The 18400-nt window shown below is 36.6% G+C and overlaps 1 protein-coding gene across 1 annotated transcript in view; it reads right to left on the bottom strand.

The window, feature by feature from the left end:
• MARCH6 (membrane associated ring-CH-type finger 6) overlaps positions 1–18087 on the bottom strand; it is a 55477-nt gene extending 37390 nt beyond the window's left edge. Inside the window, exons 1-5 of the mRNA XM_009276985.1 lie at positions 18075–18087; positions 16344–16440; positions 15394–15467; positions 6398–6541; positions 2006–2078 (exon numbers count right to left, since the gene is read on the bottom strand). Coding sequence (XP_009275260.1) covers positions 2006–2078; positions 6398–6541; positions 15394–15467; positions 16344–16440; positions 18075–18087 — 401 coding nt within the window. The remainder of the gene's footprint in view (positions 1–2005; positions 2079–6397; positions 6542–15393; positions 15468–16343; positions 16441–18074) is intronic.
• Between the last annotated feature and the right edge of the window lie 313 nt (positions 18088–18400).

Genomic DNA, 18400 nt, shown 5'->3' with positions numbered 1-18400 from the left:
GAGGGGTCTGGAGAACAAGTCTTCTGAGGACTGGGGTTGTTTAGCCTGGAGAAAAGGAGGCTGAGGGGAGACCTCATCGCTCTCTCCAACTCCCTGAAAGGAGGTTGTAGCGAGGTGGGTGTTGGTCTTTTCTCTGAAGTAACAAGTGATAGGACGAGAGGAAATGGCCTCAAGTTGCGCCAGGGGAGGTTTAGATTGGACGTGAGGAAAAATTTCTTTACTGAAAGAGTGGTGAAACATTGGAACAGGCTGCCCAGGGAAGTGGTTGAGTCACCATCCCTGGAAGTACTTAAAAGATGTGTAGATGAGGCACTTAGGGACGTGGTTTAGTGGGTGGGGTGGCGTTGGGTTGACGGTTGGACTCGATGATCTTAGAGGTCTTTTCCAACCTCAATGATTCTATGATTCTATGAAATCCAGTCCACCGAAACATTTTATCTGCTGAGCTACCTTAACCAAAAGAATGGAACTGCAGGGTTTGCCTTCGATTGCTCTACATTTTGGGTAGTCTTTTACCTCAGATATTATCTCTATACTTTAAAAATCCTAACTTATCAAGTCATACATAACTGTAAAGCAGCAGCAAAACAAAGTTCAGTTAGCCAACTGAAACTAGGATTTCATGCAATGCAAGAGGTACTTAAATTGGCTTAAGCAACCCCCTTCCCTAATTCCAGGTACACCCTCCCACTTGTTTCCACCCGTGCACTACTCCTTGACCACAGTGAGCTTGCTCAGGTAACCAACTACAATATGTTCTTTAAAATAAGTAAGAAATATGCCACCACAGTACTCTGCCATCCCCAACGAACTATCAGTCTGGCTCTCCATGCAGCTGCACGAACACTTGTGCCTGCACAACACAGTGAATACCATGGGGACAAGAAGTCCAAAATGAAAAGATGACACAAGATGCTATTAAAATTGACTCTGCCAAAGAAATACATGTCAAAGCACAGCTTCACATGCCATTAAAATCTGACACATACTTGAGTCCTTTATTTTCTCCCTAAACTGTAAAAGACACGAGGTGCTCTACGTTCAGTTGTTTCAGATTCTTCTCACAAAAATAAAAATAAAATCTACACTTACAGGGAGATAACAGGAAAAATACTGTTATTCATCTCAAGCAAGCATCTCCCTCCATTAATAAAAATTAATTAAACGTAACATGACCTGATGTCTCAAATCAAATAGCCCAACTGAGATGACTTAGCTGAACCACGCAGGACATTCATTCAAAATTTGCTTGACTTGCAACTGATTCTACTCAAACTGAGTTTCAGTTCCTCAGGTTCAAGATAATGAAAAAAAGAACCAACCTGAAACTCTGTTGTGTTGGTATTTACTGATTCTTTAAGTAATATTGATTTAAAAAAGACAAAGATAGACAGTATTCAATAGGATATGGTGACTGAAGCATCAAAATCTATGTGCCAGCTAGAAGGCAACCTGATAAAAAAAAAATCCCTATCACGTAAGAGGCTCAAGATGGAAAATTAAATTGTGCCAGCTAGAAGGCAACCTGATAAAAAAAAATCCCTATCACGTAAGAGGCTCAAGATGGATAAAATTAAATTCAAAATATGTAAATGTAACAAAGCAAACAGAATGTGACATTAATATTATTAGCAATATATATTAATAGTCTACTGTGTGGCATCTGATTTAAACTGTAGGAAATTAATTTCCTAAGTTAAGTGTAACTTTGCAGCGTAAGTTTCCTTGACATCAAATACAAATCTTAATTAACCAGGGCCCATTTTGTAAAGTCAGTTTTCCATCTCCAAAGATCCTGAATAACAGAACTTTGAAGTGAAATAATTTCTACTGTATACTGTTGGCCATACATCTTGTTATGCAAAGGGTAACGGGCAGCTGCTCGTATAAGATGATGGAAGATAACAAGCATAATTGGAAGAAAGGGACACTAAGTTCCAAAGCAACCATTTTCACGGCAATCTGACTAGAAAAGTTATTTGTATCAAACTGTTTAAGTACTTACGTTGACAGAATATCTAATGGCAGTGTCAGTAGTGAGCTCACAGAGCCAGTAAACAAGCACTTGTAGATACGACCTGCGTGAAGAAACAGAAGTGTGGTATAAATTCAATTTTGGTTATAGCCTCACTTGGAAAGGACCATAGGTACCCTCTTTTCACCTGGTGCCCTAACTAAATTTATGACAAGGAAAAAAAAATCTCAACTTCCAGTGAACTAACAGAACTTAAGACCATACAAAACCACATGGAACAAAGTTGTATTTATTTTAGCTGAACATTCTTGATAAAATATACAGTCAAAGTGTAAGAACTGCCATACTAGGTTAGACCCAAGATTCATCTAGACCTGTCTCCAGCACTGGTCACGCCAACAGATGCCTAAGGAATAATATGGAAACAGGTCAAAGATACTTGCAGCAATACTTCCTCAGTACATTCTCATATGCTTCATGCAAAGCAGCTCAGTTCCTGTGCCATAGTATCTCAGTGCTAATTAATCCTTGATGGATTTTTTCCCCCCGTATAAACTTTTGATATTATGATATCTTGTAGCAAGGAGCCTCACCATTTCATTATCTGTTTTAAATAATTGTTTTATGGATTATTACTTGATGCTAGTTAATGTTAGCTTTTTACCACGATTCTTCAGTCACATAGTCTTAAAAGTAGGTTATCAGTGTTTATAGTCTACTTCAGAAAATTAGGTTCAGATCCATAGGAAGATGACACAGATGCTCAGAATAGCATGAGGGAAGAATTAAGGCACCCATACCCAGAAATGCAATTCTTAAGATTCTCATTCCACCCTTTAGGCAGGCATAGGTACCCAAGTATACACTGGCACACTATGGTTTCTGGGACCTAGAATAAATAGCTCAGTTATTACCTCTTGGTTAAACCTTATAAAAAGTTTATGTTTCTACATCTCATGAATCAATCCACCAGAAATGCCCCAAAGGTCTACTGTTTATGCTCATCTTATATAAGACATAATCTAGCACTTGGAAGAAGTTAACACTTATACCCCCAGTGCAATCCACCTCTCCCACTGAAGTTCTGACATTGGGCAGAAAGTAATACAAAATAGTAATACAAAATTCAAAGGTCTAGAGAAAGTTAGAACACAAGAGACAATGGCTGTAGCAGATCTAATGAAAATGTTTGGTCTCACTGTAGTCAGTACTACTTCCACATTTTATACTGAACAGTCACTGAATCAAATTTAGCAAGATGATACCGATCCTCTGCTGCCAGTGAGTTTCAATAGTTTGCCTCTGCCTAGTATCTAGCTACATGGTGGGGGAACTTCAAAGGGGCAAGATACCACTGTGAACTCTGCCAGGCTAAAAAGGTCAAAGAATGCAAGCCTTATAACTCCTGATTACACTACATTGGTAGGAAACCAGTGTAACAAAACTCATTGTGAGATTTTATGGAATAGGAAGGGGATTTTATTACACAAAATCTCTAAGCAAACTGATCTCTATGCATTTCACTTGCTCAGTCTCATACAAGCACTAAGACATGTATGCCCAAGTGGTCTGGACAGGATCACTTGCGGGCAACACTGAAGACAAAGAACATCAGCTAGTAATCCTCATCATATCTCTTGATTCTTCTCCACTGGCATTTACGAACTGATTTTAGACTTGCCTTTCATACTCTTCATGACTGGATGCCATTTGGGATCTTTGCCTCATTGTTTTGTTTCATCCCTCTTAAGCCTGAGGCAAAATTCACAGTTCTTCTGTTTTCCTTATCTGTACATCTTATAACTCCAACCCTGTTCTTCATCTTCTTGACACCTTATATTTAGTCTGTTGGTTTTTCCTCTTGATTTGAATGAAATCACATATACAGTGCTCTTTGGCAAACAGCAAATACTCCTTTTAGCCATTCTTCTGCTGGTTCTTCTGATGCTCACATACACAATTCCACTCATACTTTACTCATGCCAATTTAAGTAGTTCTGTTACACATCTCTACAATTTTAACCACTACACAATTACATGAAACATGTATACAACCATTCTCTTGGCTATAGAAGCTATAATTGCTTTTATAATAAAAAGCTATATTGCTTTTTTTTAAAAATGGTAACTGAATCACTCCATAAAAATACATTCATGTGCCATATCGGTGTGTGAACAGTGATTTCTAAAATTTGAGGTAAAGGAAGCACTTCAGACAACCCAACTCCCACTCTAGCATTTCCTACTGCCTTAGTGTACACATTCACTTTACTCAGTGTGTACACCTCTTTCTTACCCCACGTACTGTACAGGTACCTTGGGTATTTCACTCTAGGAACCATGCAGCTAAATAGAATTATCACAGAGAATAAAACCACTTTAGATTAAATTGGCCCAGTTAATCCTACTTCTCTGAACAGATCATAGCAAATTGTATAACTAGCTTTTTTCATCCACTAATGTAAATATGCTTTGTGCTAACAGAATAGCAACAGCATATCAGAGCCTGCTGGGATTAGGCTGAGGGTATGCACAGAGAGATAAATTCCTTTTACTCAACTATATAAGATGGGTATACAATAAAGAAGTGAAATTACAAAAAAAGAATGTAGAATTTATCCCACAATGGGATAACTGCATGATTAGCACGTTAATCTGGAAGACAGATTTATTCAACCATACATCTCCTTTGGTATGTTTGATGAGTTTTTTATGCTGCACCTTTTTCTTCCAGATATAGAATAATGAGAAGAATACTTCCTTGTGAAGCCAGCTACACAATTATGTGAGCCATATGACAGAAACAGGGAAGGCAAAAGATTACACTAAAAAGTATTTATGTATTACAGAAAATTAAAGATTACATTAAAGGCATTTAATGTAACAAGACAAGACCTACACAAAATCACATCCATGAGACAGATCCTGACAGATTTCCAAAGTAAATGGATTTTTCAAGGTTTGTTCGACTGAATGGCTTTATCACATTGGATATCTTCCTGTGCAAATATGTTGCCCTTCACAGTACATTAATTCTTAAAGGAATCCATAAACAGGGGTACATGTACAATGTTAGAAACAGAAATTAAGACAAAGTAAAAAAACCAGTCACTCATAAATCAAAATCATAAGTCAGTTATGTTGGCTTAGTAAATGAGTATTAAAAACCAAAAATGACATTTGTAAAAAACAAAAAACCAAAAAACCCAGAACTAAGTTGTAGGTGGTGACTTCTGGTAACATTTCAGTATTACTGAAGAGCCAGCATCAGGTTTTCAGACAGTTATGAAACATAACTACCTTAATCTATTGAATATGATTTTGCTGTCCTTTAGAAGTTTTAGTAAGAAAAGTGTACGACATTTGCATTTCGAAAGACAATGGTAGAAAACCAAGATTCATCTAAAAACCCAAGGAAGAAATTTAAAATATATTTTAGTTTCAATGTAAATCGTTTACTCCATGCCCAGAAAAGCTCTTTTTCTTGCACAGGAAGGACAGGCTGCAGAAACAGGATCGCTCTTTTACAGCTGATGCCAGTATTGTGCTATTCTCAAACTAAGCCAGTGCCAGCTACAAATAAAAGCACAGAACATATTGACAAACTGTCTAGGGAGATGCATTTATTGGCTCCCTGCCCTTCTGTTCAAGGGGTATATTACTGTTTGTAAAGATGCACTTCCAATCATTTCCGTGACTGAACACTATATCCCTTTCGTCTTTTTTCATCTTCTCTATATTTTTAGCTTGTTGAAACATCAATAGTTCTCTTTCCATTTATATTTGAAAAGTGAATTTCAAACTGGATACTACAGTAATTTAAATGTGTGCTCTCTTTTTCTGTTCAATTCCTTTACTACTTATAGTAGTAGAGTCTTACTAATCAATTTATGTATGACTATAAAGGAATTTAACTTTTCGTACTAAAAAATGCTGCACTTTCATTTATAGATGGTTAGAAAAAAACAGGACAATTCTTCTAATCTAATATTAATATATGATATCAAATAAAAACTTCCATGTAGATTTCAAAGACGATAACTGAAAAGAGGCATTTTACTGGAATAAGAAGTTTAAAAGCCCTTTTATGCATTTTCTCCTATCTCTTAACACCTTCCTGCATTGCACTACTGGCTTAAGAGTCAAATAGCTAGAACCTCCAAGAAAATAAGTGTACTGGAATAAGTAGTTTAAAAGCCCTTTTATGCATTTTCTCCTATCTCTTAACACCTTCCTGCATTGCACTACTGGCTTAAGAGTCAAATAGCTAGAACCTCCAAGTGAAAATAAGTGAAATAATGTCTTTGAATTTATGATTTATTTTATTAAATAAACCAACAATGGTTTCACAAAACTTTGTTGCAGGAAGTGACATATTTTCCTGCCTATAAGAGCATTACAGTACAAAAAATTAATACTTACATGCAGTAAGAGGTACTACTCCCAACCATGCAAAGGCCACAAGTGTATAATGAAACCAGTATCGTATTGCTGTGCCAATACTCGTAACCAGTCCAGCAAAGATGTCTTGGATTGGAAGCCGTGAAGGCATATCTGGGGAATAAACTGTGTAGAAAAGGCACTTATGAAACAGTTCTTCCTTTAAAGAAGCATTTATGTAAAAGTCCTGCCAACTACAAAATGCTTGTATTTGACAAAAGCTTACTAGAAGAATAAGCATATTTTATAGATTCCCAAGAGATGACCCCAAACAAATAACAAAAAAACTTCACATCCACATATTTGTTACATTGTGTACTGAGTGGAATGGGAAAATTAATAAAATCCATGCTAGTTTTTGACTTAGAGAAGTTTTCTTAACAGCTTTATCAACTGTAAACTCTGATTATCTCAAAATAAGCACAAGCCTGCAAGCAAAAGCAGATTCTAAATTCAGTAGCCCTCCCACTTAGCACTACCTCAAAGATACCCCTGTCTGTTACTTATAAACCTAGTTCAAGGAAAGAGCACAAGGAACAAGAGCAATTAGCAATTTTGCATACTGTCAATTTGTTTGTGCTAGATAATTTAGATTCCACTTGCTATCCAACAGCACAAAAAAAAAAAAAGAATCAGCAAAATGAAAGTACCACACAGACAGGAAAACTGAAGGGAACTGATTAAGTATCTACAGACATTGAAATTTACACAGAATGACTTTTACTTTCAATAGATATCTTTTTTCATACCATGCAAGATTTCTTCTAAGGTCACTCCTATTACAGAATACGATGCAAATCTCTCAGCCTGTATAGACATTTTCATAATAGTACATTTTCTTGACTTTTTAAATTCAACAGCTATATATTACATAAACCTATCTCTACTCAAAAGCCAAGAAAAACAGCAACAGGCCTTCTTCTTTTGCAAACAATTAGAAAACATCTACCTCTAACAACTTCATTACATTTAGTTAGCTTCTACACACTTACATGGATGCCAAGAAGTGGTAATGCACAGTATCGATAACAGATTTGAATAAAGAAGATAAACTACAGTTAGGAGTTGCACAGAGACATTGCTGCCTGTATGTTTATGTTGGAAACAGCTGAGCTTGAAGACTTTAACACATTTAATTAATGGACTATTTTTTAAAACCTCACATACTTTTAACTACATAAGGGAACTCAATTTTTATAAGAACTACTAGAGACAAGTTTTCCTTCCCTCTCATGGACAATCCTTTGACTTAGAACTCTGAGAAACACAGCTTCATGCAATCTATCTGCATCCCCCCTTTTCTCTAATGAACATCCCTGCTACCTTTACCTACATTCCTAATCATCCTTTTACTAATCTCAGAGAGGAAGCCTCTATAGGGGAAAACCCCTCTTCTCTCCAGGGTTACTTCCGTAAGTTTCTGTATTGTAAAGAGAACTCCAGAACATAGAAAAGCAGTATCAACATGCAGGAGTAGCCAAAGAATGTGGAGAGTTTGGTGCATTTCAACAACACGTGGATTATATTTGACACAAAGTAACAACAAAACAGCAACCATAAGACAAGTAGCAACTGGTTTTAAATTTCAAAGGTTCTTAGTTGTCAGGTATCTGGCAAGGAACTGGAATTCAGAAAAAAGGGACTAAAAATATAACACTAGGGAAGTGTAGCTGTGAAAACATAGAGCAGTAAATTGAAAGCAGGACAAATATTTTGACACTGTCTACCAATTTACAATTTTCTTATTACAGAAACCGATTTAGTATACAATTTGGTAGTACCATAGAAAATGCCAGTTGAAGACTTACTAACGATCTCTCAGCTCACACTGAACAAACATTCTGGAAAATTATGAGAGGAGACAAGCAGACCTTTGTTAAGGGTTCTACGAGAATACGTACCTAGAGTATATTTGTTACACATTTATGGTATCACTCAGACAAAATTGAACTCAGCAGATACTTTGCAGCTTATTTTTTTCATTTAAAAAAAAATATTTTGATCAACACTTTGGAACTGCAAAAGAGGCTACAAGGAAAACTAACTCTGCATTAATGATTTATTTGTTAGGGGGAAGTTGGGAGGGTTTAAAATTAAAAAAAAAGCCGTCTTTCAGGAATTACTGAACACTCACACAGGGGACTGTAAATAAGGATGCCGCCCCCAACTCAGTAAAGCTGAAGTGGTTATAAATGTTAGCACCTTTACATACTCATTTTTCTAAAGGCTTTAGGATTACAAGTGAGCATTCAAATAAATGCACACTCAGAGAAGACAAGCTGCATCCCCCAAATTCTAACAATTTGGTGATTTTTGATGATTTCAGGAGCTGGGGGTGCAGGGGATGGAGGGGGAGACTGCTGTTTTTCTTCTGCTTTGCCACACCTCAAAATACATAAAGCTTCTACCACTAGAAGCTTTATACCATGATGATAAGATAAAGTCCTTCTATGTCCTACAGTATTCGGGTAGGTGAAATGCAAAAATTCCTAGCATGACAGGAACCCCTGGTGTGCAAGCACACTGCAGCACTGAAGCTTGCTGTCAGGGATTTTCATAGCTAATCCCCCCACTTGTGCCTGTCATCTACCACTATTTTCTCTCCACATTCCACCCCCTTTTATCCACTCCCTACTACCACTGTGAGGCCTGAGGCTTTGACCCCTGCCACCGCGGTATACATCCTCTTCATTCCCTTTCATACACTTGTCCTCCTCATCCTTCCTCCATCCCTTAATTCCCACCCCAGTAATCTTTCCTAAATCAGCTTGAGAAACCAATTTCCTGCATTATTTACCGTAGTTCCTCCAAATAAAAATCGCTCTACTAGAGGCCAATTAAAGCCATAGTTTTTTCTATTACAGCATGAAATTCAAACAGACTTTGGCTGAGCGTAAGGGAGCTTTCATAGCTTTAGTTCAACTTCTTTGAGCTGTTCAGGCCATGTTTGGCTGGTTGTTTTCTGGGGGTGGGTTTTTGTTCCACACACACCACCCTCCCCCATAAGCCTAACTTTTTCAAGAACACAAGTATTAATTTTGCTTCTCCAAAGCAGACAGCTCAGGACAAAAATCTGCTATTACACTGACACAAATAAGGTAGGAAAAACACAAGGCTGTCTTTAGAAATTTTACTTCTCCTAGAAAAAATAAGGAAGAAAGCAGACAATAATGATTAGTAGTTTTCAGGGAAACAGTTTGTCAATAGATTTCAGCTGACAAAAAAATCCAGAACAGGAAAGTGGAAAAAAGTTCCCAGTGCTCTATCTTACCAAAGTGATACCTTTAAGTTTATTACAGGAAGCTTTCTCATCATTCCCATTTCCTCAGAGGCTATTTAGTACAAACACCACACAACTGTACTTTGAAAAACACAATAGGGACAGACAATCTGCTGAACCTGAACGCTATAATTCCCACCAAACTTACAAAGAAATAAAACAAACTCACACTTTCAATTTAACGTCACTTTCCCAATCTTTTCAAAGTACAAAAACTTAATCCAAATGAAAACAATACTGTCTGCACAATTTCCCTTGCAAGGAGATATGAGAGATATTTAGTCATGACATGGGCAGTACAGAAAGGAGCTCTCATCTGAGCAGTACCTGAGCAATAACAGGGGTTTTTTGAATACCTGTATGTTCTGTTATGATAATGTAATATGTAATGATAATTATAAACATTAGCAAACCTGGATAGTCTCAGACTTCTTTTATTGCTTGTATTAAAAAAAGAAAAAAAAAGAAGAAAAAAAAGAAGGAGCAACATCAGGAGCACTGGTACTCTCTGTAGTTATAAATGCCAGCTGCACAACAGAAAAAAAAAGACCAATACAGAGAGAACACCAGGCTCTTCCTAATCCTGAAATTCTCTTGCTCCTCTTTCCTGTTCCAGACCAGCAGTAGAATCCCTGTACAAACCCACCTCCGCAACGAATCATCAGCAATGTGTAACTAGTCCCAAAGCAATGGTCCAGGACTCTCCCTGTCTCCTAAGGGCTTACTCCCAATGAATGAGAACAGGTTATACAGGTTTAAATATGTTTATCTCCCCCATTTATGGCTAGTTCCGCCACAAGGTAAAAAGTGGATGCTTTCTGAAGCATGCAAACATTTGCAGAGAAGTCAGATATATGATCGTTATGAACTAGTATGAAATACAATGGAAAGTTATCCGTAATTTTCATGTTACTGGCCAGCAGCATTTTGAAAATGCAAATCTTCCCCCTAGAAGGAAATAAAGATCCTAAATGTATTTTCCCGGTTTATGTTACACCTACAGATTTCATGCCTCCCACGAGTCCCTTCCTATGGTGCATCATCTTACTTTTCACTGAGGGAAGCAGAGCTGCAGAAAGACACTAGAAAAGCAACACCCTTCTGACATGCGCTGTATCAAAAAACCCCTACCACTATTTATTATGAAGGCTCAAATTTTTTTAATAGTCTTATTTTTCTCCACAGCTGTCACAATGCAACTGGATCCTATTTCATTTCTCACTCTTTTCCCATACAAGTCAGGCTGTTTATTTGCCCAACCTAAACAGGTGCATGCCTAGTGTGGAAGAAAGCAAAACATCTTTCTTTGATTAGGTAAAACTATCATTTAGCCTGCTTCACAGAATCTCCACGCTTACAGTCCTCTTACCCATATTTCTATTTACTATTACACTTGCAAGCCATTTATATGCCACCTCAATCATCCTTGTGTGCTGATCATGAAATTGACTATATAATTCATAAGTAAAAACTGTGTGTTTTACAGCTCATGGGTTAAAGCACTGGTTTGGTAAAACAGGGGTTGCGAGTTATTCTTTAGGTTGGACTAGATGATCTTCAAAGACCCTTCCAACCTAAACCATTCTATGTTTCTGTGTTTTACACTCTTGAGATATACACAGACTTTACTCCAGACTGCTAAGGTAAAAGGAGAAGGAACGCTACCCCTTCTCATGCAAGCCACGGATCTAACAAAACATATGAAGACACTCATATGTACCTCAACTGCATGTTTACTCCACACCCTGGAGCTGGCAGCAGACATGTTGAATTCTGTGCCAGCTTGTAGTATTTTGTTTCAGAAGTTTATGTTTTTCCAAAACTAGTCTTTCTAGAAATGCTGAAGCTATGGACTACTGTGTTAAAGTTTGTCAAAATGAACAGGTAAAAAAATTAGCCCATTATATCCTTCAATAAAATCTTAATTACTTCGAATGACGGGCCCAACAAAATGGGTCACTCATTCTTACAGATCATTTTGTACAAAATTGAAGATCCAAAAGTTTGGAACTTAATAAATTGTTACTACAAACAACGTGCAATTACTAAGCAACGGTTTTTGCATAAGTTACTTAAAAATATGAGTATATAATTTAATATTTTACAATTATGTCAGAGTGATACTCATTTTTCTTTGCCTTAAAAAAATCTATAAACCACAAACTCTTTCACATTGAGCTAGATATGCTAGTCACATCCAGGTTTTAAGATGATCAAAAAACATATCAAGGCTTACGGATTAATTAAAAAACCCAAACCTTAAGTATTTAACGTGGAGAATCTCAGTGTGCTATAGGATAGCTTAGGAGCTCAATCATCCAAACAATTCATAGGAACACAGTTCCTGATCCAACAAACTTTCATTATTAACAGTTACACGTGAACAAAGGTGGCAAGTAACAAGAAAGAGGAAGAACAGTAACAAACCAGGACTACAACAATACAGTGAGTTCCAAGTGCATGCAAGCCTTGAATTAATAACTTTGCATGCATAAATCAAAAGCTTATTTCAGATTATAATAATTTATAAACTGAAGAACATCCTACCCATGCGGCTTCCTTCCATTTTACAATCTTTGTATTAACTAAGCTTGTGACATTGTGTCGACCACTTACTAGCAATGCAGCTGCTTAGGAAGCAGAGGGTGAGCCCATCCCAATCTCCAGCCAAAGATCAGGTTAGTCTACTTCCGTATTTGTATATTTATGTTAATGTTATCTTCTACAGAGAAGTTTTGAAAACTATCTTCTCTTGGGAAATACAGCCTCACCTTCTTTCATGGGTCAGTGGTTATGAGTTTAGTGTGACATCAAGAAAAGTGCATCCTAGCACTTGACAACGGAAAGTGCATGTGTGGGGAGGAAAAGAATATAAAGTAGTTGCTCTTTAAAAACTCAGAAAGAAAACATGCGAGTTAAAAATGAACAAGCACCTTGACATAATTCAAAAAAGTCCAAAGCTTTTTTTTCTTTTGAACAGTTGCATTAATTCATAACCTGAAGAACTGAAGAAAAGGAAGGAATTTTAAAACATGTAAAATTTAGCTTCAAAGTGTGCATTTGGAATTTGAGTCATTTGCCTACATGACTAAACATTTTTAGAGAATGATGTTATTATTCAAAAGAAAAATCAGTTCCTTTGTACTCCTGCCAAGATGCAAGTTGAACCTTCTACTTTCCTTCCTTCCTTCCAAACAGTAACTAACCTAGTAGTTCAGGTGCTAAAGAAGTCACAAGATGTTACAGAATTTAAAGATAGTGAAGGACTTAAAGAATATATGCACTAGGAATATTTTATGAATAATCCATACACAAAAAGTTATACTAGCAAAGGAGCATTTTTGACAGAATGACAGCAACAGCCTTAACAAGCAAACCAAACTAAACTAAAAGGGGAGTTGCTGGTATTACTGCACTATTATTCTCAACTTAGTGCCTGTCCATTGAAGCACAGATAGTAATTATGTACATGCGTTTATCCCACCACATCCCATGGTGAATTAACTTATCTGAAAGTGCTTTAAACCTGACATGGTTATAGGCCAGATCCAACTTCGTTTTGGATGACTGGTATATACAGCAATCCCATCTCTGCCTTATCATTCTCTCTCCAGCACCTGTGACACTTTCCCAGCTCCCACAACCAGATCCAGCTTCCAGACTGGACATCCAAATTATCTTCCAAATAAAGAGGGATAAGAGAAGCTAAGGAAACCATAACTGTGTGAGTGTTGGGTTTAAGGGAAACAATGAAACAAGAGACGCTGGGTAAAGAGGGCTGGAGGAATCTGTGCTAGGTACCCGACATATGCTACCATTGTGTGCAGCCTGGTAGAAAAAAAGCACTGTGCAATGTGGAAAGCCAAGAAGAAAACATTATCAGCTGAGGGTGCTCAGTCTGAGGAGTGGCCACTGTGTGACAGGAGGGTAAGGAGACCTTTGCCAGAGGCTGAACGTGGAGGCTGAATACAGGGAAGAAAGAGGTTCCCTTGTTACCAATTTCAAGGCTCCTACGAGAAATGGTAACTTGTTAAGCCACAGTAATTCAATTATGTTTTCTCATGTGTCCGTAATCTGCAAGTACATTACAAGCTGTGCTGGTAACAGCTGTCAGTCAACGATTAAAATTCCGCAGGAACACCTCTGTTGATAAGGGCAGTGAATAAGCTTTCTAGTATCAATAGTAACACACATATAAAGTGCAGCTCATTTAGAACTTCTCATCCTCTTTCTTCTATATCCTGAGGAAAACACTACACATTTTTGTCTTTTTTTTTCCCCATACAAAACTAGAAAGTTCTTCTTAATAACTAGTAAATCACGGAAATGCAGTTTTCTGGTCTTGCACACTAAATTCCGTAGAGGACCTAGGAGCAGAATGCAATTTTGAAAGTGGCTAATTCGCTTGTAGGGAGCTCCAGAACTGGGGATCGCTCTTAATTTGCAAAGCTTCCAAAGAGAAGCAATATAATGCCTTTTTAAAAAACATTTAACAAAAAACCTGCAAGCAGATGACATCTCTCTTACATTTCTTATACATCTCTGTAGCATTTAAAAATAATAACCTGAAAGCACTGCTGTGATCAACATAAAACATGCTGTTCTCCTCACAGTGGTAAGACAGAGTTAATATTGTACATTTCACTGCTGATCATTTAAAAAATGGTCTAATGTGTTTAATTAATTGTTGGCAGAAATGGAAAATTCTGAGGTTCATTATATAAAAGGAAGGTGGATTACAGGATTTTTGGAACAGAAAATACATAAACTAAACCATCTGGCTCCTCAGTCTCAGTTTTCTCTACCAGTGTACAAAACTAGTAAAGTACACTTTTCATGCTTCTACAGTGCAGACACTCGCCAGTTTAAAAAACTTTAAATTATGTATCTGCACCATGAAGAACCAAGTTCAGCAGCTGTAAAGAATAAATCAGCACAAATAAATTTAATGAGAAAAATACGTAGCACAAGAACCACTTTACCTGTTCAACAGTCAATAAGTTGGCAATACTAAATAACGAGCCTAGCCTGCCACCAAGCCAAAGGACCTCACTTATTTCTACTACTATCGGTTAAAATGTAATTAAGAATCCTCTGGGAACTATATAAAGATACAGTCATTCTTCACCATAAGTTGCCTAACTTCTTTAGTTGAATCTAACATAAAAGGCAATGTAGTACTGGGTAGTTACTGTATCTTGACTGAAATGCAAGTGGAATAATTATTATTTGCATTATCTGTCAAAACCATTTGAATTGAAACTGACAGAAGTCATGTGGTAGTGTTACAGTTGGATAGTTCAAAGGTAACTGAAAACTGGTTTTCAAATTCAAATTTTGCTGTGGTTTCACCTTAACATTCAGACTTCCAAACACTCAAATTTATCAATGAAGCTGAAAACATGTGATACGCTGTAATATTAGCAACAGAAGAATGGGACTGAGGCAGTGAGAAAAGGTACAGAATGATACTACTTTTATGGCTCACGTAAGATTATGAAAGAACCAGATTATCCATTATTTAAAGAATTCACACAGTCTGCAATAATATGCATAGGAACTGCAATTCAAACAAGAATATAGAAGTTAAAACACGAGCTTGGATCTATCATGCTGAATGAAAATGTAATCACTTCATATATACTAAGAGGGGAAAAAAAGTAGTTCTGAAAAAATAGGAGCAGTAAAACATACTTACTTGGTGTGAAAGCAAATCTGTGCTTACATAATTCACAGTATTCTTTTCTGCTGTGTTTAAGCCACTGAACTAAGCTGCAATAAAAAGTGATCACATTAATACATGCTATTACATCTCTCCGCCTTATCCCTCCATTAAGGAAAACACACCAATTCTCTGTTTTCAAACATAAATCAGTATATTGGTACTATCAAGCAGGACTTAAATTAGCATGTTTATTAAGTCCATTTAGGCTACCAAGTAAGTTTCAAAAAGTGAAAAAGGTAAGCTGACTACGAGTAATAGCGACTCTTCAATTACATCACTTACATTATTGATAAAGTACATTCTTTGAGTACTTTACTGAAAAGACTAATAACTCAAAGCATATATCCTGACATGGACATCCACCAGCAACACCAATCCTTATCAATATTTCAAGATATGACACATGTGCACACACCTAAGATTTAGAACTGTTGTATTTGTGAATGAATGGCTATTAAAATACCATCAAAAGGACTGTGTGCTATAGACCAGAATTAGTTTTCACTTTAGCATTTCCCTGATCATACAGCCCAAAATGACCAAAAAGTACTAGCGTATTTTTATTTCTTGCTATGAGGTTAGATGTTCTTTTTATTCACAACTATAAGTGGGACGAAAAAGCCCCAACATACTGATTTTTCTGCTTAGTTTTCATAAAGCTGAAATATGAGCGGAACTGTAGTACTAAACACAAACAATTATCAGTACTTTCTTTTCATATATAATTACTAAATTCTTTGTGAACTGTCATGAACCATCATGTAAAAAACATCAAAACCGCTAACACGTTTCTGCTGATTCTGCTGAAAATTGGATTTCCTTACTAGTTAACCTGAAGACTTAGGAAGTATTGTTTTTGGAACACGTTAATGTGTTTTATTAAAAAAAAAAAATATTAAGAAACCCACAAACACAGAACTTACCATTCCTGATGAATAAATTTAATACTGCCAGTACACACACACGGATGATAGAGGGGTTTCTCAGGAGTTCCTTCAGACCGACAGACTCTGCATATATCTGCTGACAAGAATATAAAGCTTAAACACTACTGCTTAAAAACTCAAATTTACAAGACAAATTATACAATTAAATTCTAGAAACTTTGCCATATAGCAAAATGAAGCCAGAATAAATTGAAAGAGGATGAAATACAGATTTCATCTGATGCAAGACATGAAGACTGAGAGATCACCAGAAAAAGCAACAAGAATGTTATCTGCCTGATCATGTTATAAAAAACCCCAAACATGTCATCTTATATCTTTAATATTTCTAGGAAATAGACACAGTAAAACTACATGCACAGGTGCTCTTTGCCTAAAAAAGTTATCACTAAACCAACATATAGATGGTTAAGGATAATCTTCCTGAAAGCGGAGACTTTGAAATGGAAAAATTCCATTTGAGTTTTGAACAAGTTAAAGGGAGGCTGAGCAGAAGAGATTTACTAATGTCCAACAATGACTTAAACACGCCATTTGCTACTCTTGAACCTAACATGGATGTTCCTTGGTGCTCTTGGTGAAAGGGGAAAAAACCCTGTCGTAATAAACAGAAATAGGTATTACTTGTGAGTTTGCTACCTAAGTTGAAAAAGGCCATCCACTTAGCAGTCTACAGTCCAGTCACAAGAGGGAAGACATTTTCTATTTCTTATTTCATAATTTCAATAATACTTCAATAGGTCCTGCACCTTCTTTATTCTCTATTTTTGACATTTTCTTACAACTAAAGATTGCAAGATGTTTTGTTGACAAAGGAGCGTAAACTTCTCCCTCTAAAGAAGAGATGTCTGTTTTAATACCATTTGGTTATCCAGAGCATTTAAACACACAACCAAATATAAATAAAAATCAAGTATTTTATTTGCTTATTGACAGATGTGTGGTATCTTCCCTTTACTCCTCCTTTAATACCACTGTACTTTTACTTCTATTAAAGTAAAATGAACATAAAATGTCCATTTTTATAGAAGATGTAAGTTAAGGATTTTCTCTTTTGTTAATTATTTCTCTATCAACCACCATTCAGCAAATCTGCAAGAGTGGAACAGATACACATCAGAGATCTTTGTTAGAAAAATACCAACTTAAAGTACTGATGTAAGAATACTGAAAATATGCAATTTCAAGTCTTAATTTCCTATCTTCTTCTTGGTTGACATCTCCAAAAGTTAATATATTTCTACAAAAAGTTCCAAAAGGTACCAAACATTAAAATACGTATGTTTTTCTACAAAGAAGTCACAATGTGACCATATCGATAGTTCACACAGTATTAGAACAGTTTCTACACATAAAGCATAAGAATTCAAGTGACTCCAAAGAAAAAAATAATTTTACATCTACGAAAGAGATTTGAATTCGTCCATGCAGGCTGAAAACCTAGAATTAAGAGAAACATGTATTCAATACCACATCAATGATGCTACAAAGAGACATAAAGAGTACTTCCATCACAGCCATATCGAGCAACGACGTATCGCTGCAAACATCAAGAGCCCCTGGTTTCTCTGCCGACAAGAACAACCAGAACCGCTACTTCACGTAACAAATGATTCTTTTATCACAGAGAGTACTTCCAGATGGCTGCACAGGACAGGTCTCTTCAATTGACGGGCAGGACCTACCCACTAGCTGTGGCGTGCCCACCTTCCTCCAGCATTCCTTCGAACAGAGCTATTTCACTACACTGAGTTGACAACTCTGTATGCTGGATCAGCCTCAGAAAGGGTAAGACAAGCACTAGAGCCAGCACAAGAGACAGGATGTGAAACTGCTGCTTTAAGAATACTCTCTGGCACCAAAGAAAGCAAGTTAAAAGCATACTGTTCTCTGAAAGACCCCCATAGCTTTCTGAACCCACTCATTAATGGTCCATTGGCTTCCACAGCAGACTGTTCACTTTTTCTCAAGACTGTTGGCGAAAAAAACATAATTTGCTTTACTGAAAGCAAATGAATTCTTTATTTGGAAAA

The sequence above is a fragment of the Aptenodytes forsteri genome, unplaced genomic scaffold, assembly GCF_000699145.1.
Source record: "Aptenodytes forsteri isolate BGI_AS27 unplaced genomic scaffold, ASM69914v1 Scaffold322, whole genome shotgun sequence".
NCBI lineage: Eukaryota > Metazoa > Chordata > Aves > Sphenisciformes > Spheniscidae > Aptenodytes > Aptenodytes forsteri.
The sequence above is the reverse complement of the archived record's forward strand: the minus strand, read 5'-3'. Positions and strand labels throughout refer to the sequence as shown.